The sequence below is a fragment of the Morus notabilis genome, unplaced genomic scaffold (genome assembly GCF_000414095.1).
Source record: "Morus notabilis unplaced genomic scaffold, ASM41409v2 Scaffold448, whole genome shotgun sequence".
In the NCBI taxonomy this organism is placed as follows: Eukaryota; Viridiplantae; Streptophyta; class Magnoliopsida; order Rosales; family Moraceae; genus Morus; species Morus notabilis.
Genome location: NW_010367461.1, coordinates 13,775 through 36,534, shown reverse-complemented (window position 1 = coordinate 36,534; position 22,760 = coordinate 13,775). Strand labels below are relative to the sequence as shown.

Below are 22,760 nucleotides of genomic sequence, written 5' to 3'. Positions count from 1 at the left end.
AATGGACAAGAAGCAATTCTGGAGCAATGGCTATATACATATATCCATATCTCTTCAGAGTAATGTTTATGGGGAGAGGCTATGAAGGAAAAAGACTCTGTTTAATGTTTAACTTGAAACGCTCCTTTTAGCTATTTCCTCTCTTATTTATATTTTTTAAATGCGTTTAATTGAAATACTTTTTTTTTTTCTTTACTTGACCCTATCAGAATAACTTTCTCAATTAAGTCATCAACTTCAATACTTTTTTTTTCACCATCCTCTTAAGTATTATTTTGTCAAACTAACCTTCATAACTACTTTTTTTTCTTGATTGTTCTATTGAAATAATTTTTCTCTTATATACATCTACTAAAAACATTTTTTCCCTTATCATATGTACCGTTTAAAGACTTATTTTTAATCTGATTTGTCAGGAATATTAATACCCATTTCATTGAAAGATGCATTTTATATTTATATAAAAAAAATAGTTGAAACATGCATTCTAGTCCATCTACTTTTTTTTTGAAATCTTATATTTTTAATTGTGTAATTAAAAAATATTTTTTCTTTAATATGATCCTATTGGAGTAATTTTTGGCAAATATGTTATTCATTCACTCATCATTCATCGTTATTAGTTATTAAAAAACCAAAATGGGAAACAAATATATCAAATTAAATGCATAAAATCAGATTACTTTCCAAAATCAAAATAAGAAAAATCAATCAACCTAATCAGTCTAATCTATTCTAATTTATTTTCCATGTTTCCTTTCCCTCACGATCAACCCTATATATTCCTCAATCCTCATCATCTACGTAACGAATGGTAGGCCTTTAACATCGAAAACCATAAACAAAACCCAAAACTCTAGAGGCCCATTAGTTACGACAGTAACTATCAGTGGCGGTCCTCATGATTTTCAACAAAGAATAATAAAAGTCCAAAATGATTATCCAAGATTCCATTCCAAGACACAGAAATTGGTTGCACCTGTCCTCCTCCAACAATAAAAATAAAAGAACCTTGACCGTCATCAAGATATATAAGAGAAAGCATTATTGACTAATCTACTGTTGCTGACTTTTTTGATCAAAAAATTGCCAATTCAACAACACCACAAGCAAATTTGACAACTCTTATCCCCAGAAGAGCAAGAAGCAGATGGGTGGCCATGGCTGCAGCGCCGTCGACGGCCATTTAAACGACGATAACTTCAGCAAGCCTATGCCATGGATCGGCATCTACATAGCAGCAGCATCTGCAGCCTGCCTTGTAGCCATGGCTGCAGATCTAATCCAAGGCTTCCGCTTCAGGAAATTCTGGTTCCCTTGCAACTACTTCTCCATCAACGCCACTTCCCTCACCTTGATAGCTGTCGCAGCCAAGCTTTCTGTAGACCTAAACACCTCCATGCCTAACCGCCGCGACCAGCTTGCGAAGCTCACCAGCGCAGCCTTCATCTGCACAGTGATGGGAAACTCCATGCCGTCTCTCGGAACCATGGGGAATGAAGACTTGTTCATGAACATCATGGCTTTGGGAATTCTGGTAATTACCATCATAGTCAATATCTGCATCCAGTTAGGTACTGGCGCGATTTTCGTTTTCTGGAAAGAACATGCTCTGTTCATGTTTATCATGCTTGTTTTGCTTATTGTCATGAGTTTCTCTGCTCTAATTGTCCCAACCACTAAGCGTTATCTAGAATATAAGTACGACAAAAAGTATGAACTAGCACTTAAAGAAGCCCCAAGTGACATCAATGGCAAAAAATTGGTGTGCAAGCTCAGAAAGGATCTGGATAAGTATTGGATGATGGCTTATACCTGTAGTCCTCAGTTTGTGATGGGGCGTTCGGTGACTTGCACCGCTTCTGGAGCGCTCTGTCTTGTGAGTGCCGCGGTTTTGGGAGAAGCCATAATTAGGTCTTACTTTATGGCATGGTCAGTTAAGTTCTGCACTGGGGATTCAGACTACAAGTGGTCTACTAGCTTAGTTCTAGTAATACAAACTATTGCAGTAGGAGTTGGGACAATTGCCCCAGCTTGTAGATGGCTATTCGCAATCCGTTTTAGGTGCCCATATAGAGGGAACAAAAAGGAGTGGAGAAAGGAATTCAGAGTAGAAAAGTACTGGATCCAGAGACTAGAAGAGATGAAAGACAGTCCCTTGACTTCCTCCATCTTTAAGCATCGGAATAGGTACTGCAGGAGAGTAATTCATGATTCGAAAAATCTGGTTTTGGACATGTGCATCTCAATGCAGATTGGGATTGTGTTCACAAGCAAGTTGATTCGTTTCCTTTCTATTTTCACCGCAAGTAAAGTCTTGTTTTTCTCAGAACTTGGGTGGGAGTTGAAGAGGAAGCTCCGATTCTGCGTTGCTGTTTCAAGTAATGACTCGGAAGAAGATTCACTTCAAGACACCAAGAAGGATCTTAGCCGTTTTGTTTTGCACCTTGAGGGTGAGGAAGCGCTTGTTAAGCTGATCATCAAGCGAAATTGCGATGCCACTGATCATTGGTTTCAGCTGGGGAGGAAAAGACAGCCTAAATATCTCATGAACCTGTTGGAGAAATCTTCACAAGAATTGAGGGGAGTGGCTGAATTTGATTTGAGTGACCAAGTTCCTTGTCTACATGATGAAGAGCCTCCAAATTGTTGGGCTCTTCCTGTGGTGACGCTGACAAGTATCGCCCTTGCGCTTCCAGAGATCGACAGCTCTGCAATCAGACAGTTGAGAAACGGGGTGAGTGAAGGCCTTGTTTATGTAAAACACATGGAGAAGCTCTTGGATGTCAAAGCAGATCTGAGCAACATCAAGAAAGCAGCAGAAGCTGTATGGACAGAAGTTGACCTCTACCACAAATGGCTAGAAGTTGACCTCAAAAAAATTTCACTTTCAAAGGAAACCCCAAATGAAGTGCTTGAAGAACTCGCCCAAATTGCCAAAAATAAGTTTTTGGTGCTCAAGAATGCACACTTGGCTGAATGCTTAAAGGTTAACCCTCTGAAGTGGCCCATCAAGTTGTTAGCTGCTCATTCCATGTACCGAATAAGCCAATCTCTTATTCTCAACTCTGAAAGAATCAACCACCAAACATCGGAGAAACTATTCGAAGCCATAACCGTTATGATCTCGGATATCTTGTGTGCTTGTATGACCAACTTACAACAGGTTATATCAGTCAAGTGCTTGAACAGCGCAATTGAAGAAAGGGAAGAGAGTGTGAGGCATGCTGTTTTCATTCTTGGTAAGTCTGAAGAGATTCTGAAGATTCATGGCCATAAAACGATTCCCAATTTGGACTCTTACCAAATGGCCTGCATTGACGAGTGGCGTTCGTCACACAAAACCAAGAATCCATGGGCGTTCACTCCATCTTCATCAGAGATTGACACACTTTCTCCTGGTTCAACTGATTTATGCATAGGCATCGACTAGAATATACAAGCATATGCCCTATATATATTATATGTATATATATATATATATGAATACTCAAAAGAGCTCATGTTTTTTGTGTCTTTGTAAAAGTTTTAAGACTATAAAGTTTTGCTCCATATTATATATGTAAATATATAGTATGACTCTGATTTGGTGTTTATGTAAAACTATAACTCAGTTTCTGAGCTAGATTCATGTTGACGGGCACTTCAAAGATCCCTGTTTCAGAGTTTTGGAAAGGATAATATATAGAGTTGCATTATGTTTAGGTTAAAATTTGCTTAAGATTGGTAAAATGGGTTTCTTTAATAATATAATATTTCGGACTCGCAAATGCCAACATATATATATATATACATGGAGAAACGATAATTGAGATTTCTGATTAAATTACAGGACTTTTGATATCCAACTGCACAATTAAGCAATTTCAGAGATAGTCTCTAATCCCTATGATGGAAAAACAATAGAGAATTTGGTTACGATATTGAAGAAATTGACTATTTGTAAAGAAAAGAAATAAAACTACAAGTGCAATAGAGTTCTTAAAATTCAATAAACAACAAAACCCAATACAGATCAATCAAAAAATTAATCGCTCAACATCAAATTACCCCCAGAAAAAGGGAAAATTTGACGAACATATTGGGTGGGTAAGTTGGTGTTCTAAGAATCGTCGTCTCTGTCGTTCTTGGGCTTACGGTAGGTCCCCTCGATGTGCTTGGAAAAGAAGATTGCAGTGTTGACGAGCTTCTTGACGTTTGGAACATTGTAGTTCTGAGCTATATACACTCCGGCGACGGTGCCCGCCAGAAAGTTGAAGCCGCTCCTTATTATCCCCATCTCTTCCAGAAACTTCTCTGCTTCGACTTGGTCACTTGGAGGAGGAGAAAAAAAAGAGGTAAGTGGTTTTAATTTTTAAGTAAGAGGACGCGTAAAAGCAGCCCTTGACTAAACAGGCATTGGGTATTTCATGTGGGTGCACCGTGTAATGGTGAAAGGCGCACCATGGGATGAACTAATATTAATGGTCTTTTAATTGCCAGAGGTCCACGTGGCGCCACGCTGTGTATGGGCAGAACAGAATACGGGAGTGGGATCCACTTATTTTAAAAGCGATTATTTTTTTCTTGCGTTTCTTTCTTTCTTTTTTTTTTTCCCTGCTTTCTCTTTCTTCTTTTCTCATCCCTCCCACTTTCCCGGCACCGGCGATCTCCGCCGAAATCACCTACAGCCATCTGAACCACACATTTTTCTGCATTTTTGCTTTGCAATTTCCTTACTACCCCCCACTAACGTCACTTCTACACCGTTCGATTCAAATCGGTCGGCCCATTTAAATACGGCCTACCGGTATTCCCATTTTGGGTGGTGCACCAGAGAAAACTCCTTTAATTGGGAAAATACACCGTGAAAATATCACTGTTATCTCTTTTATTACATATACAAATGCTTGAAATAATATATCTTATGTTGCTTCAACATATGATGTTTATCTCCATATTTTTAAAAATTATCTAAAAATAACCCATTACTGCACATTTGAATAGTCATAAATTCTTGTAAAAAAATAGAGACTGTTTAGTTCAATAATTTAAATTTTTAATTTGAGTTAAAATGTAATTTTATGTGAGAATTTTTTACTATAATAAAAAAATTAGATACGATTATTTAAAAAAAAAATTATTATAATAAAATTTAAATTTTAAATTCAAATCGGAACAATCTTCAAACACTTTATAAATTTGTAATATTAAAATACCCAAAATGAAGATAACCCTCCGTGTCTCCACTCCACTAGAGACCCTCGTTGTCCCTAATCCTCTTTCCTTTTCATACAAGATGTACCGTTGTTAGACCATCCTCGTGTAAGGCTGCCCCCCAACTAGCACCTCCAAGGCGCCAACTAAGATCTTTTGTTGCGAGATTGTCTCTAGACAAGGGCGTTGTCGCAACTCGCAAAATAAAGAGGACAAAAATGGTATTTTGACCGAATATAAGAGATTTTTTTTTTTGGTATTTTATCAATGAATATTACCAATTACTCCGTTCACTTCGCTAATTCGATTTTAAAATTTGAATTGAGATATGACTTTATGTGAGAGCTTTTTACTGTAGTAAAAAAGTTAGATGTGATTGTTTGTGAGAGCTTTTTACTGTAAAAAAACTCAAATCAGCGAAGTGAACGGGGCCTGAATGTAGTTTTCGCATTTTAAAAATTCAACTGGTTAAACATGGGTAAGGAAATCTTTTAGTTTTTAAAAATGCGAGGGGTAAACCTGACATTTTGACAATATTTTTGTATTTGTATAATTAAAAATGAAAAAAAAAACAAAAATGGCATTTTTACCCATTGAAAAAATGAGAGTTTTTCTAGAGAACGCGAAAAAATAAACTTTCTATAGTTTGTTTTATTTTTTAGCTATCAAATATTTATAAAAAATTATCTCTTTTGCATGTTTTTTTAATCTCATACGATTTTAACTAAATTTAACCGTTAAAAACTGTTACTATCGATAGGGAAGCTTATAGGAAGAAGAAGTCCCTATAAAAATAAATGTATGCTGACTAATGTAAGAATCCGTTTAATTCGTTAATTCGAGTTAAGATGTAATTTTATGTGAGAGCTTTTTACTATAATAAAAAAGTTAAATGTGATTGTTTCTGAGAATTTTTTACTATAACAAAACTTAAATTTTAAACTTAAATTGATGAAATAAACGGGTCTAAATATAGACGTCTTTTTAGATAGTTTTCCAAGATAAATGGGGATTCATTCTAATAAGCGTGCACCCCACGCTTTCTGATATGTAGCCCCTTTCCTACGCCAATCAACGACATCAGGTAACAAGAAAAACGTTATGTAATTCCTTTCACCACCAAAAAAAAAAAAAAGCAATTTTTTGTTTCTTCGGAAAAATGACAACATCATAAATATTTCGACAAAGATTAACAGCTATAAATGACATGTTTCTTTGGAAGTTGTCGTAGTTTTTTGTTTTTTGTTTTCCTTTTTTTACATGATTGAAACATTAGATAATTATATAGAAAGCAGCGTCATTTAAAACGATAAGCAAGTTTTTGGTCGTTTTCCTCTGGATTTTATTCTAAAGCAAATTGACAAGGTATCGAAAACTAGGTATTGAAAACTAAGTTGTCTTTTCTTGCATATACAAGCGTTAGAGAAAGTGTCGGTTTTTTTTTTTTTTTCCAGATTTCATTTTTTTTTTCGGTCAAGAAATAAGTTAACGTTCATTGTACTACTGTAGAAGAAGAAAGAATATATACGAAAATGCTTGTTTAATTCACGGATCAATGAGCACAAGGACATAATATTCATCAAAGATCAGTGACCGACACATATCTCAGATCTCTTGGAAGTCTTCCTCGGACCTTAATAGTAGCATTCCATAAAGCTGAAATGTAATATAATTAATTATCCTAGCTAATTAGAATCCTTTTATATTATCTTGGTGTTAGACGTGGCATTAGAGATAAATATCACTATATTATTCTTTTGTAATAACACTATAATGTCTGCAAACGTGTATTCTAAAAAGTCATCAATAAGTCAGTGTATAACGGAGCGAGTACTGAGAATTACTTCTCTAGCTATAGTCTTATATATAATAGCAATATGAACGGATATTTCTATCATCTGTGGATTGTTCAAAGGTTCTTAATTATTAATTTGTAAAGACTGATAATAATGAGGGGGAAAAAAAAGGTGATGATCAAAAGAAAGTTGTCCAAATAGGAGCCACTGAATCCATTTGGTCAATAAGAAGGGACCTCATCAATTAGCAGAAACGAAAGAGTGAGATATATAGAGGAAAACCAAACACCTTTGAGGATGTGATTGGAACTTTTCTAAGGTATTTTTTTTTCTTTTGAAATATTGTAAATGCATGATTGCCTAAAAATGGAAGGAAGCGTTTTTCCTACGCTTCGATCACTTCACAAGAAAAGACATGATCCGTAGAGGAAAGAATTAGACATGTTTAAAAAAATAAAAAAATAAAAATTAGCACGAAGGAAACTTGAAAAGATTGGACGAGAAAAGATGAAGGAAGGAAAGCATCTATAAAAGACACAAGCAAAAGGTTGTTGAACGACAATCACTTTCTTTGCCACACGTATTCGTCAAACGATCCATCTTTTCTTGTCCCTTATCATCCATTTATGTATTTCCCTCACACACACACACACACACACACACACACATATTTATTGTATGGGAAAATGTGCATCGACACGTCGGATGATAACTATGTTCTACATGGCCCGATACTTATCACGTCAGGTAACTGTCGACGCCTAAAACTTATTTCCCCTCCATATGATGAAAAGGCCGATTGTATGGGGCGATTCATGAGACCGTCGACCCTACATACAATCTAGACCTGCATGATCTATTCACAGCAGGAGTAGTACCATGATAGGGTTGACCAAGAGGGAGGCCGCGCCTTGCCCATTAACTGTCTAGAACAGACCAATGGAAATCACAGGATCCGTAGAGCCGCAATAGTGGACAAAGTGGGTGAGTAAACAGTCCAAAAGGAGTAGAAAGGCTACGGTCTAGGCAAGTAGGGTCATAGGCTACTAGAGAGGGAGAGGGACCCTTAGCAAACCCTTTGAGAAAGCCCGACCCAAAAGATACCCATAAGTAATCTGTAAGCTATAAAAGTGGCAAAGCCTCAGAGAAAGACATGAGATGATTTTTTATGTAACCTGAGAAGAACAAAAGAGAAATACAATATGCAGTAGATGTAGCTCTTTTTACAAGATGAACCACTATAAACTTATTTGCCTCTTTACCTCCATTTGAGTATCATATCAATATTTCTCACAATATACCTCTAAAACAAACAGTTAGCTACATAAATCCAAATATATAACAATATTTAGCTGGTAGCCCAACAGAACACCGAGTGATAATCCAGTGTAATCTTGTTGATGAAATTCCACCGTCAACAATATTGTCGATGGTTTTTCCCTTGTACACTTTTCTATTTTCTCTAGTCTTATCTTGGAGCTCTCTTGTTACCCAACTCTTGCTTTGCTCAGACCTTGCGTATAAGCGAATTTATTGTTTCTAATCTCTATATCACTTCAGCCATTCAATTAAAGAATTTCAGGTTTTTGCAAATTAAGTTAATTAGATCTATAAAGTTGACAAACCGGTGATGATCATCATTTGGTTCATATCTAAAGTATATATGCTTGTCTACTTTCCTTACGGAGAATTGTATCTCCACATGATATATGAAAGTGAAAGAAAAATAATATTTATTTAATAACGTAATACTGAAATTGTAGAGGTGTAATAGTAGTTTAGGATAACTAATTTTTTTGGTGTTACATTTTTCTAATATATACATGATCAATGTTGCATTCAATAAAAATATATTATATATTATGTTTCGTACCTTTATATAATCTATAAAGTACAATCCTCTCTGATGATGTCGATACTATAAAATCAATATATATATATATATATATATATATATATATATATATATCTAAAAAAATGTTATTGAAAAGAAATGATAGCCTTAAATAAGATGTATAAACCCATCAAGTTCAAAGAAACAGATACGCCAAATGAAACATACCTGAACCACTTCTTCATCTTCTGAAGCACACTTCGGAATTTGATCCTTCCCCAATACACGGATATGCGCCCTAGATAACTTCCTCATTTCAGCTATGACTGAACCGCCCTTGCCAAGAAGATATATATATATATATATTTTAGGGCAAAAAGAGAAAAAGTATACTTGTTACATAATACTACGTTTATTTTGTTATTTCTCATTATGACGTTACTAACATATCATAAGCGCTTAGTTTATATACTACATGACTATATCTATAGCCTACGTGAAATAATTATGTGAAATGGCTGGCTCATTGTTATTTGGATGGCTCAACGTAACCTTCTAAAGGAAAACAAAAATAAAAAATGTTAGAAGATCAAGGAGAAGAAGAAGAAATGCAACCTTTTAATTATGTAGCTTCCGTTTGGACTTTGATATATCTATTTGTAGCAATTGTTCAATGAGACCGGTAATTTTGATCATTTTGAACGTGAGTTTGTTGAGTGCTTCCAAGTCCACGTGGATTATTTCAAACAAAGTAGCAATATCACTTGCTTTGTGAATATATCGTTGAATAGAATATAGGGTCTTAATTTGAGATACCGATCGAAATCCGCTTTGCAATTTGTTTGACTGTCAGAAGTTTTGAAGCGACACTTGTTTTTTTATCTTCTCGAAAATTGAAACTGAATTACAAGGAAGATCTGTTTCAACTTTCATGTGGGCAACCAAACATGCCAACGATGATATAGGTTCTTACAATTGACCCCCTTAATTGATTATGTTACCATTCAATGGACCACCAAAGCATTGCTCAAGTTCAACCCCCAGTTACCCAATTATGGAAACTATATATTATACTTACACAGAACAGAAAGATCAAGATAATATTGCACCTTTGAACATAGACATGTTTCGATCACGGGATATATTTGGTTCAGAAACAAGATTCAGACTTCTAGTAAGCGAAAAACTCTTTTTTTTTTTTTTTCCCTTTGGGAGTCAACGAAGACTCATGAAACTAACCCAGTTAATGATTGCTAATTAGTTGAGAAATGTTTATAAGGTCAAAGTCAACTAATAATCATATGACCTTGGAGCTGTTCTCTTAAGTCAACTTATTTATAATTAATTACTAAATGGCCGGTTCATAGTGACTTAAAAACCAATTTGATTAGTTTTGTTTAACACCTTATTATAACGGCCGATAAAGGACATTATATATTGAAGTGAGCAAAGTCAAGGGGAGAAAAAAAGAAAGAAAGAAAGAAGATATTACATGTATAATTTTGTGTTGCCATGTTGTAGCAATCTGAAATTAATTAAAGAGAAGACCGGCCAAAATGCTTTCTTTAATTTGGAGGTTTGGTTGGATGGCTTTTCATTGATTTCTTACACTGTAAAGCATGTCCCGAGTTTATCATAGAGATAGAGTTAAAATTTACATTTGACGGCATTTTATATTTGCTTAATCAATATTTATACTAGGTTCTTAGTATTAATTACTAGTCATTTTCAAGTTTCAACGATCTTATATGTCAAGTCCATCCAGGCCACATCATGAGTTATCTTGTAAAACTTATCTATATATAGATGCTCGAATATGTTCCCTTACTATCATTGGCCAGATAATAATAATAATAATAATAATAATAATAATGTGTGTATATATAATAAAGATTAAATGAAACAGTTATAGTTAGAGCAGGTTTTATTATTCTTTTTTTTTTCAAGGATTTGTTTGTGGCCACTAATTATAATGAGCTTTCCTCTACTTTTTCTTTTCTTTGATTTTAGAAAGATACCTTGCGTTTCCTTGTTTGATCTCTTATGAGTCGCTATTTGTGATCTGAAAGTAACCTTATTATTCCCTACTACTAAAAAACCCTTTATATTACTCCTAGACACTATTAAAAACCCCTTTATATTAATCCTAGAGATGGTAATACGGATTGCCACACAAGACATGACATGAACAAGATACGAACACGGAGACACGAAATTAATTTAATTTATCAATTTTTTATTTAAAATATATACAAATTTAGACAAAAATATTTTTTAACAAAACTTTTTTAATACATGTAAAAGATAAGATTTGTGACTTATATTAACAATGTCATATATAGATAAATTGACTAAGTAAATAAATAAACACTCAAATTGTTAATATTAATCGTGACGGTATAAATCTGAGTGACGTTTTTACTAAACGGGTGACACGTTAGTTGACTCGAATACGATACAAAACTTTTGAATCGACACGAACCCGACTTAAATTACAACCCCTAATTACTCTCAAAATATAAATTATTTTCGTCCGCAAGGAAATATTTAGCTCCTCTAGATGCTTTTAATTATACACTTCAAAAAACAGTCGGAAAAACCTAATCAAAGTAAGACATTCTACCCTTCATAATTTCTTTTTCCGCGTGATAAATGATAATCGACAATTACTACCTAAATATAATTGTTTACTTATTAATCACATACGGCCAAGGCCAACTTCTGACTTCTGAGTCCTGAGACCTGATCAATGGGAGGCCCTAAGACATTGATCAATCCTCAAGTAGACAATGACGTGTCATACATGGTGGCTACAACAAATATCTTCCGTACACGTGGCACGATATGATGGAGACGACTCATTCCGTGGTGCACGAGGACCCACCTAAAAGGGGTCTAAGAGATCTCATGTCGTTTTCGTCCTATTGTGCAGCATATGAGACGAGCTGTCTCCATCTCCCCAGTGATCAAGGGTATGCTTGAAATATTCCCAAGAGGACAAGGGCATTTTTGGGTTATCACCATTAAATCAAACTTTTTTTTGTGTTTTTTTAAATAACAAATTTTCAGACAACTGAAAGACTTGTTCTAACCACTCTGTGAAAAAGATCTAGAAAAGATGATTAAAGATTGAAAGGGAGGGTGTTGGATATGAAACTTTGCAGTAATTATGAACCCAAATCTAATCTAATCTAATAGTTAAACAACACAATCTTAAATATAAATGTGTTTTCAATTCATTTGGGCCCACCTTACCCTTCATTCAATGTAGCTCTCTAGAAATCTATGGTTCACATGAAGACCTGCTAGGTTTTGACTCTACTGTACTAATGATCTAGTCTAGTGTAGCATGCAATCGATGTGGGCCGTTGATCGTCCTGACCTAGTCTACACAGTCCAACAGATCTACGGCTTGATTGGTACGTCCTTTGCACATATCTTGGCTTGGCTTATGCATTCGTAAATTCTTTACCGGAAATTTAGCTTCTTTTTCTTGGTGGAAAGAGTAATGTATTAATGTTCTCATTTGTGATAATATTGATCTGTATTACGATGGTATTATTTAACTAACTATAAATTCATATTCGTACGTCAATTTTGACTAACTAGTATTTTTCTTTGCCAATAACTAATTAGAATTCCCACAAGTATTTTTAGTGAAAATTACAAAGTATTTTTAGTGAAAACTACAGAAAAATGATAGAAAAGCCAAGCAAGATTGTGCCTTCCAATATCTGAATAGGACCACTGACGCACCCCGGAAACTATATTATAAATGGTTCACAGCTTTTCTGCACTGTAGATGGGTCTCCTTTTGTCTTCTTTTATTTTATTTTATTTTTTTTAAAGAGAAAAAACAACAAAATTTTACTCTTGGGGATGGGTTTGAAACTAAGGGCCTCAAAAATTGTCATCATATACATATTATAATAATAACATGCAAATCTCTAAACCCAATCTTAATCCATGCCTCAAATTGACATGGAAATGTGACATTGTGAAGTGGCTGTGCTAAAATTGACGGGCAAGCTCTGTTGAACTTCCAGTCACATAAATAAATAAATCAGAAAGAGAAACGAGATTTATAATATAAGATTTTTTATTTAAAAAAAAAAAAAGACTTATTTTCCAAAGATGTCCCCCCATTTGAAAGTGATTGGGCTCTAGACAAGCACCTAACCCTAGCTTTTCTCTAAGTAAATGAGCCATCTTTATGTCTGATCAAAGCTTTCTAGTTCATTATTTTAAAAAAAAAAAATCCTATTTTTATTTATTTATTCATAAATCTTAATCACTTCCAAGTTCCAATGCCCCTATAATATCCTAAGCAATTAAATAATATATAATGTTAAGCAATAATTTAGAACTAGTTGGAAAAGCTTAGAAGAATTACAAAATCCGAAGACACCCTATTCTATTACTTACATCTGTAAGAGACAGATTATTTTATTTTAATTAATTAATTTTTATTAATCTTCAAATCTATTAAGCTATTATAGAGGTTGTTCGCGGGGATTATTATAGGAATTCGTTTTCAATGAAACCGACATTATTATAAGTAATTTCCTTTTTCTTTTGAGGAAACCATAATAACCTGTGATTAATCTCTGTCTCTGTTCATACTAGCTAGGCATGTTCCTTTAGATTTTATATAATTGTGTGAAGTTTTCTTTAGTTCAACTAAATATATAATAATCTTACAAGAAACTCATTCATTGAAATAGACTGCTTTTAGCTTTCATAGCAACTTTATCATTATGCAAATGCGTGAAAGAAAAATGTGGATTAAATTAAAAGCTTCCAAAATGAAAACTTACAAAATTAATGAATAAAGTAATGAACCGGAAGTTCAATCAAACATGGCCCACGTGGCTTGATTAGTAGATGTCTAGAAAGTAGAAACTATAGAGGAAAAAAAAATAGTAATATAGCAAATTCAATGAACTAGAGGACAAGTATTTGAGGAGCTGTATTAATGAAAAGAACTCAATCTAATATGTATATATACAAATAGTTATACATGTTCATAAAATAACATTGCTTTACAAACAAGAGGAGAATGACCGATGACGCGTTACGTGTTTGGTGTAATTAATACAGGAGAGGGAGAGAGAGAGAGAGAGAGAGAGAGAGTTTTCAGACAGGGTATGGCAGACTTCAACCATACCATGTTAGACTAGCCTGTATTATTTTGAAAAGCGGCTATCAATTATAATATTGATAAAATTTTAATGACATGCATTCTCTGTCTCCTCACAAGATTATAATATCTTTTTATAGGTAATTTGGGAGTAAAGAATTTCTAATTGATCAAATTCAAAACCATGGTGTAAATATGATTGTAAATTTAGATCTTCTTGAGCATGGTAGTATGCTTTAAGAATTAAGTGGTCCTCATTAATAATGAGATGCAGTTTCATATGTCAATCTACTTTTAGTTCATGAATTAGAATTATGAGATTATAATCATTTTCGATTTACGTGTATTTTTTATAAGAAAAAACATTGTAGCGAATCATAAATCATAATTCAAATCATGGTATAAATCTCCTTACCAAACGTCTCATACGTTTGATTCATGGATTAGAACCATTTTCGATTTACATGTATTTTTTAAGAGAGAAAACATTGTAGTGAATCATGAACCATGATTCAAATCATGGTATGAAACCCCTTACCAAACGTTTACCCATAATTGGCACCGCAGGTAAGAAGAAGCATTTTTCTAGTAAGTTTCCTAACTTCTAGATAAAGGGTTTTTGACATTATCTTTAACTGCTAAAGTTCCAGCCCACCAACGATTTAAGTTTTCTTCTTCTTCATTTTTTCATTTTTTCATTTCTTTTTTTTTTTTTTTTTTTTTTAAATATGTCATAGCCAACCTATCTATCTAAGAACTGTCTCACTCTCTCAAATATATTTTATTTATGTCCCTATGTGTATACATTACATGCAGACATGTAATCTTTTGATGAAACATGACATTCGGAACACAAGTGCAACTAGGGACAAAGGTTGTGAAGTATCACTGTTGCCAACGAGACACGAGATAGGGGAAAAGAAAAATCATTGGACAACCATGAGATCTCTAGACAAACTCAGAGCTTCTGCATCAAACAAGTTCTTCCATCAATAGAAAAACCAACACATAGGTTAGAGGATCCACTTCTTATGGGGAATTGGAAAAGATATATTGGTTTTCTGTTGTGTGATTCCAAAGATATTATTCCCTATCCTGCATTATTTTCTCAGTTTCCAATTAGGAAGCAATCTGAAGCAGGTTAAGAGTATCTAATTTGTGGTATTTTCCACATTACCTAAATGGTTAGCATGTGCCAAATTTTGACATGTTCCACTCCTTGTAAAAGAGGCAAGTTTAGCAGATTAGTGTTAAAACTTCTTTGCTTGTGTAATGTGTAAAAGATTACCTATTGAACCCAAGAACAACAACATAAGCCACAACTAAGTTGATGGCCTAATTGGAGTTTATGCCACCTAATTACATCAAGCCACATACTTTGACACATTAAATTTTTGTATTTTGCCTTCGTGCTTCATTTTCAGTTAATTAGTTGATGGCCTAATTTAAATCAACCTCAAGCTCCTTACAAGGACACTAATAAGTTTATAAATACGATGAAGATTTAGAGAAAACGAGGAATAAAACACAGTTCATTATAGTTGGTTAGTTGAAAGTTGAAAACAGGCTTAAAGACAGTGTCAACACTCGACATAACAGATGAATGTGAATTCATTGTCAAACTAGCCAACACAATTAAGGTAGAAATACAAAACTCAGTAAATAGAATAATCGGACTTCAGGTAAGAATTTCTCCCAATTTCAGTTGTCAGTTATAGAAAAGTGTACAACAACAGATCATAATCATCACAAGCATAACAAAATGCATTTTCTCACCATTAGAATATCAAAGTATTTTAGCCAGTCATATGCAAGGCCAAAAGAAGAATAGGACTCTAAACTTCCCCGTTAGATGTTGAAATGTTCAAACATAAAATGCTAGTTTGTTTATCTAAGCTAGATAGATAGATAGATAGATAGATTGATAATGACACACTAGATGACTAACAATCACGATGATAAATTCACAAAAGATTTGAAATCATAACAGAGGTGACCAAGAACATAGTTTCAAACAGTATTATTTTCTCGACTTCATATCATCAGAGTAAAGTAACAAGTTGGAACCTCTGGCGATGATAAAATTCTGGGCTTGCTTAAAAGAAACCAACACCCCTCCTGCTTCTCTTCTTATCCTTCCGATCAACAGCACCTCCAAGCCGAAACCGATACGAGCTCCCGACGTTGCCAACACAACGTAAGAGATGCCTGACGCTTCTCCACGTGGAAACCCCGCACAGTTCTTTTCACAACGCATTCTGCCTGAGTCTCGGCAAAGTTACTGAATGTCACGGGCGCGAAGCCAGCAGAGGCAAAGAGCGTCTTCCAGAGCGGCATTTTGTCAGGTACTGGACCTCGGAGGCGCCCCAGGACGGTGCTCTCAATCTTGGGCTGGAGCAAGAATTTCTCAATCTTGTTTACAGCATCCGATGTCACGTTAACCGCGGCGTCCAACGACTCCAACAGGTTAATGTAGGAATGCAGGGCCTGCAGGATGTGTTGTGGGAATGGAAGGTCGCTCCGATCGCAACCTCGGTCCAACGACACCACAATCTTCGGGGAGAGCTGCTTTATAAACCGGAGAAGATTAGGCAAAGCCGCAGGTTGGTTGGACGCCGCCCAAATAGGAAAATTCACCGCTATAACTTCACCCTCGGCACGAAAAACAGGCATAGAGTAAGACGTCTGCTCCAAGGAATCAAAGTTAACAACTTCAAGATCGAATGCCACGCCAATCTCAGCGGCAAACTGGGCGAGGTTGTCGCGCATAAGAGCAAGCTCGACGGGGTGGTGGGTGGAGGGAGAGGCGAAAGCGGTGATCTTGAGGGACGGAGTAGCTGAACCTCCTCCTCCTCCTACACCTCTGTTAAGCTCCTGCATAAAGGAGGCCCATTGAGCACCAAAGCCAATGTCGAAATCGACAATGTGGATGGTAGCGGAATCGGAGAGGGCTTCAAGGAGGGCCTGATTGGAGGTGAAGTTGAGGAACTGAATGAGAGGGGAGATTTCGGAGAAGAGCTTGTAAGCTCCCATCTTGAAAATGACGTCAAAGGGAGTAGGGCACCTGGGAGGTGGAGGGAAGATTGTGTTGTTGGAATTGTTGTTAATGTTGTTGTTGTTGAAGAGCAATTGAAGAGCCTCCTTGAAGTAGAAAGCTGCCCTGTGAAGGGGCTTTCCAAATGGGGAGGAGAGGTGGTGATTGAGCCGCGCCAATATCCCTTGCGCGTGTGAGAAGTTCCCTGTCCCTATCAGCTCTGCCGCCTTATACACCTGGTCCAGCAAAGCATGTTGTTGTTGTTGTTGCTGCTGCTGTAACTCTTGCTTCGGAAGAAACTGCATCATCATCATCCCCTGAGGAACAAAACTATTACCCAGATGTTGATGCTGCTGCTGCTGCTGCTGCTTCCTCATCATCAAGAACTCGTGCCCCGGATCGCAAAACGGGACTTTGGGGATCTGAGAGGCTGGTGCCGGTGGTGGGTCTACTGCTGCCATAATTACGCCGCCGGAGTTGTGGCGCTTCTGTTGGGGCGGCTGCTCTATTAATGGCAGCAGAAAGCTTGGGTTTTGACCCAGCATCTGCGGATTCAGAATCTGCGGCTTCTCGTCCAACGACTGCGGAGGATAAATCATTCCCGGAGGCAGAGGGAGACCATTAGACAAGATTGGGTTTTGCCCAATATTACAGTTGTTGTTGGTGAAGCCAACGGTAGTGGTAGCAACCTTGTAATTGAGTGGCCCAGAAGAGCTCGTTGGCGGTGCTATTGATGACCCAACATTAATCTTCCCACCACCATTGCCACTATTGTTGTTGCTGCTGTTTACAAACCCAGAACCAGAATACCCTAAACTCGGATCGAAATCCACCACTCCGAAGCCGGCATTGCCGTCGAAATCAAGAGGACTGTTGTTGTTGTTGATGTTGCCGGTCTGCAAGAGCTGTTTGAGGCCGAAGGAAGGGTCGTCGACGACAACGTCCCCGGCGATCCAGCGGAGGAGGGAGTGGTCTTGTGGGCCCCCCGGAGACGCCGCCGCCACCGCCGTTGTTTCCGACAACATGGTCTCCCAATCCTCCATCCCCCCACCACCAACAACAAGGCCACCGCATCTTTCCGGGATCGGCTGAAGCTCCGACGCCCACTCGTCTTTGGTCGTGGTGGTGGGCCCGGCCGGTGTCTCTGGATGAAGTACTGTAGCCACGCCGCCTCCGCCGCCTACGGTGTCTCCGCCGCCGCCAAAAGAGGAAGAGAGAGTGGAAGCCGAAGTGGGAGGACTGGGGCTTCTTCTCATATGAAGAACCGAAGTGGGTTCGTTGTTGATGTTGTTGGCAAAGCTATAAAGAAGAAGTTCCTCTTGTTCTTCTTTGCTCCAATACTTGTTGTTTATATTATTCCAAAACACTCCTCCTTGTGCTATTTCAAACAACCCCTTCTGCTCAAACTGAAAGGGCATCCCTCTCATTCATAAATACATACAGAGTGGATCAAAATATAAAATCCCCAAACCCGAGGGCCAGATTTGTGTTATTAAAAAGAACAACACCACCAATGTTTATGACAATAATACTAATAATAATAGTAATAATAAGCTCAACTGGGTTGAAAGTGGATTTCTTCCGAGAAACAAACTCTGTCTTTCTAATCAGCTTCAAACCCACCATCGCTCCTTGCATGCCATCATGCCTTTAAACAAAACCCATTTTCAGTTCTTTCTCTTCCTCCTCACTAGTTTTGTTATCATCTCTATCCGATATTCCTTTGCCTAACTCCATTTCAGCTCCATCATCTCCTTCTCTCTCTCTCTTTTCAACAAAGTTGTTTCCTTTCTATCTCTCTCTCTCTGTCTTTATCTCTCAATAGGGGCCTCTTCTGGTCTGGTGGTTGAATCTTGGTATTACTGGGTTGTTGTTTCTTCTTTCCAATCTATCAATTCTTCTTCTCCTTCTACTTCTACCCTTGTAGTTGTTGTTATTGATGTTGTTGTAGTTGTGTCGTAGCAGTAGTACTCTGAGCCCCTTCTCTTCGCTGCTCTGCCATGGATGCGTGCATCATGAAAAAGGTAATAAAGTGCCCACCTCTCCTCTCCTCTCCATCTCTCTCTCTCTCTCTCTCTCACTAGTCCCTATCCCTCTCTATTTCTCTCTCCATTTTTTTTTAATTTTTTAATTTTCTTTTGTGTTTCTGATAACAAATTTATCTCTCTCTCTCTCTCTCCTTCTGCCGGGTTTCTGTCACCCGCCCATAGTGGTATACTACTGTACAATGTCTTTCCCTTAATTTACAAGATACATTTGGAGCACTTTCCTTTTTGATACGTTGGGCACTACAAACTTTCAAATTACCATTTACACCCTGTCAGATCCTGTACAGTGTACTCTCTCTCACTGCTTTTTAAAGCTGCCTCCTTGCTTGCTTCAATGCTTGCTACTAAAATCCCACACCTGTATTTATTGCTTTTACCCTCCTAAGACCATTGTTTATTTGGAAATTCAGTTCCCATGTACAATTACCATCCATCCTCTAGTGCTTAGAGCCAAAAGTTCAACCCGTCCGATCTGGACCCATTGGCCCAAATAAGAAATTGATGTCGGGTTGGATCAGCCCGCTTTCTAATAGACCGAACCGGCCGCTTCACTTTGGTTACAATTTTTTCAAAAAAAGTGCGTTTAATTAGTAAATTTGTGCAATGATTTGAATCTTTAATTCGTTATTTGTTATAGTATTTTTTTTCATAAAAAATATACATAAATTAAAAATAATTATGAATCATGATTCTAAATTTATAAATCAAACGTTTAAATAATAATAAAGTACTTTAAGCTGGGCCAAAATGATTTTTGAGCCTAAAATATTGACCCGGGCCAACAATATCAAGTTTCGGGTAGCTCTGTTTGATGTGACCCAAGCTTACAACTCTACGGTGCTAATAGTTTCTCTACCTATTTATCCTGCGTTTTTTTTTTTTTTAAATTCACAAACAAGATGTAGCAAATTTTCTTATTTGTTAATGTTGGGATTGTATCTTATTTTAAGATTTGGTTCACATGTCTCTCTTTTCTTGTTCTCTTTTATATTTTCAATAATAGTATATCACATCAATTAAAATAATTTAAGTTACATAAATTTTTAACATACGTAATTTTAGAAAGAAATTTAAATTTTATAAAAAAAGATAATGTAGTAAAAAAAAATTGAACAGTATTTCAAATCTATAAAACAAACAGGCCAGCCAAATATTCTATGTTGGGTGAAAAGGTAAATACATAGGCAAGCCATAAAATGAGAAATTCGACACTCATTTATCCTTAGTTAAAACCAATGGTGCGTTTGAAACTCGTTTTAAAATAATTTTGTTTTTTGTATGAAAATGGGAATGAAAACGTTTTCAATCTCATACATAAATTATTTTTAAAAATGCGTTTGGTAGTTTTATCAAGAGATTGTTTTCAGTATAAAAAACTCATTAATGTCTCTCTCTCTGCTTGAGAGATGAGAAAACGAAAATAAAAAAAGAAAAACGATTAAAAATTATTTTTCATTTCTCTCTCATTTTACACTAAACTAAAAAATCATTTTCATTTATGTTTTTTTATCTTTAATTATGTCAAACGTCATTTTATAATTATTTTTATTTTTTTCAAGAAACGTGAAAAATAAAAATAAGAATAATTCCAAACACGACACAAATTTTTTTTTTTTTTTTTTTGTATTTTCTTTTTACTTATTAGAGCCAACTTTCAGCATACGTTGTTCAAGCAGTTTTAAACTAAGTTGAAGATGGATGTTTTCATACATTTACTACTTCACTTTTAGTAATGCACAAGCTTTTTTTAAGCTACCACCTTAATTAGTAGGTTCCAGATTTAATGATACAACAGAATAACTATTAAAATTTTAAAAGAGGAATTAAAACCAAAAACAAGAATAATTAATGTACTATTTATAACTCTTATAACATCTTTTTAAATAAAAAGAGTTTCTGTCAATGAAGAGAAAAATAACATGGCAAAATTAAAATCGTAGTATTAAGCGCGAAAATCAAATTAGGCCTTAGGAGGATGAGAAGTGAAGGCAGAGTCAAGAGTGCCCAAATCACTAGTGGTACTTTTCTTATGAGTTTTCTTCCCTCAACATGCTGTAACGCAAGCAAAAGGCCAAAAAGATAGTATAATTGAATTTACGAAAATACCCTCAAGCTACAACTTAAATTACGTAAAATAAGGGGCTTCCGTTACCATTTCCTCTGCAGTGACTTTACCTGCTATTTTAAAAAGTTAACTGTCTTGTTTTGTTTTGTAAATTGTACGTCTTGGGTTGAGGTTGTTCTCTCATCTCAGGAAGAAAGAAAGGGCCTTGAATCTCGAGTATATTTCGCCGATTCGAGTTTTATTACAGTAAAATTTTTTTAAAAATAATTACATTTAATTTTTTTATTATAGTAAAAAGCTTTCACATAAAATCACATTTCAACTCAAATTACAAACTCGAGTCAGCGAAATAAATGGACCAGTAATATACAGGGTGCGTTTGGTATACTTTTTAGAGTTTAAATTCACTTTTTTAATTATCATAAGAAACTGATAATAGTGTTTAATAAAAATTATAAAAAATAACTTTTAAAGAATTTTTAAAAAATTTACACTTAAAATTAAAAACAGTTCAAAGATAATTTTAATTTTTAAATTATGTGAGAATTAACACAGTACAAATAATAATTATCAATAAAATTACATTAAATAATTAATAATTAATTACTAATTATATTATATTAATTAATAATTAATAAATAGATATACTTAATAACTAATAAATAAGTTTTTATTAGTATAAATAATATAGTAATATTATTTATTTAGTTAAATATTAATTGTCAAAAATTAATTATATAACATATTAACAATAAAATAAGTAATAATAGGTTATCAAATAAATAATAAATAATTAATATATCAATAATATGTTATGTTAATTATAATCTATTAATTAGTAAATAGTTGGTAAATAAAAAATAAATAGTAATTACTCAATTAATAATTAATATTAAATTATAATTATCAAAATGTAATATATTAATCAATAATAATTAATAATTGATAATTAGTAATTAATCAATATAAATAGAATAATTACCAAAAATTAATCATGTGATATATCAAATAATGGATTATTAAATAAACATTAGTAATTAATTAACTAATTATTTAATTATGTAACTAAAAGTTAATAATTTAAATAGTAAAAGGAATATTAATAAATTATGTATATACTAATTATTTTTCTTAAAACACTAATTAATTACTTATAATTTAATAAATATGAAACATAGTAATTATTTATAATTAATTACTAATTACTATTACTAATTATTTAGCATATTAATTTATTATATATATATAGTTTAATTACTAATGTACTCATTAATGATAATTTATCTATTATTATATTATTATTAATATATTAATTTTTATTTGCTAAATAATTATCAATTATTAATTACTTTATATATTAATTTAAGATTATTAATTACGGTCATTTTAACTACTCACAACAATTCAACCTCACAATTTACCAAATGTTATTACAATACTTTTGGAACAAACAACACTTGTATAATTATAGTTTATCAAATATTCAACTATTTTTTCCTTTAGCACTAATTAAAAGTAATTTTTTTAAAATTTACAGCATTACTAATGTGATGACCCTCCTATGAGGCCGCCACTATAACTTAAACTTTAACTTATACTTACTGGGGTTTCTTAAAATATGCGGAACATTTTTTTTTTTTTATATAA

The 22,760-nt window shown here is 34.7% G+C and overlaps 3 protein-coding genes across 3 annotated transcripts; 1 reads left to right on the top strand and 2 right to left on the bottom strand.

The window, feature by feature from the left end:
• Positions 1-984: 984 nt before the first annotated feature.
• Positions 985-3,671, top strand: LOC21395043. Its single transcript, XM_010112518.2, has one exon. It carries the CDS (start codon positions 1,151-1,153, stop codon positions 3,431-3,433), a length of 2,283 nt encoding a protein of 760 aa, XP_010110820.1. The 5' UTR covers positions 985-1,150; the 3' UTR covers positions 3,434-3,671.
• A 337-nt stretch (positions 3,672-4,008) lies between these two features.
• On the bottom strand, positions 4,009-4,342 carry LOC21395042 (short transmembrane mitochondrial protein 1). Its single transcript, XM_010112517.2, has one exon. The coding sequence runs from the start codon at positions 4,277-4,279 to the stop codon at positions 4,103-4,105; it is 177 nt and encodes a 58-aa protein (XP_010110819.1). The 5' UTR covers positions 4,280-4,342; the 3' UTR covers positions 4,009-4,102.
• An 11,322-nt stretch (positions 4,343-15,664) lies between these two features.
• Positions 15,665-19,100, bottom strand: LOC21395040 (scarecrow-like protein 27). The gene has a single exon (XM_010112515.2). The coding sequence runs from the start codon at positions 18,425-18,427 to the stop codon at positions 16,109-16,111; it is 2,319 nt and encodes a 772-aa protein (XP_010110817.1). The 5' UTR covers positions 18,428-19,100; the 3' UTR covers positions 15,665-16,108.
• Positions 19,101-22,760: the final 3,660 nt, after the last annotated feature.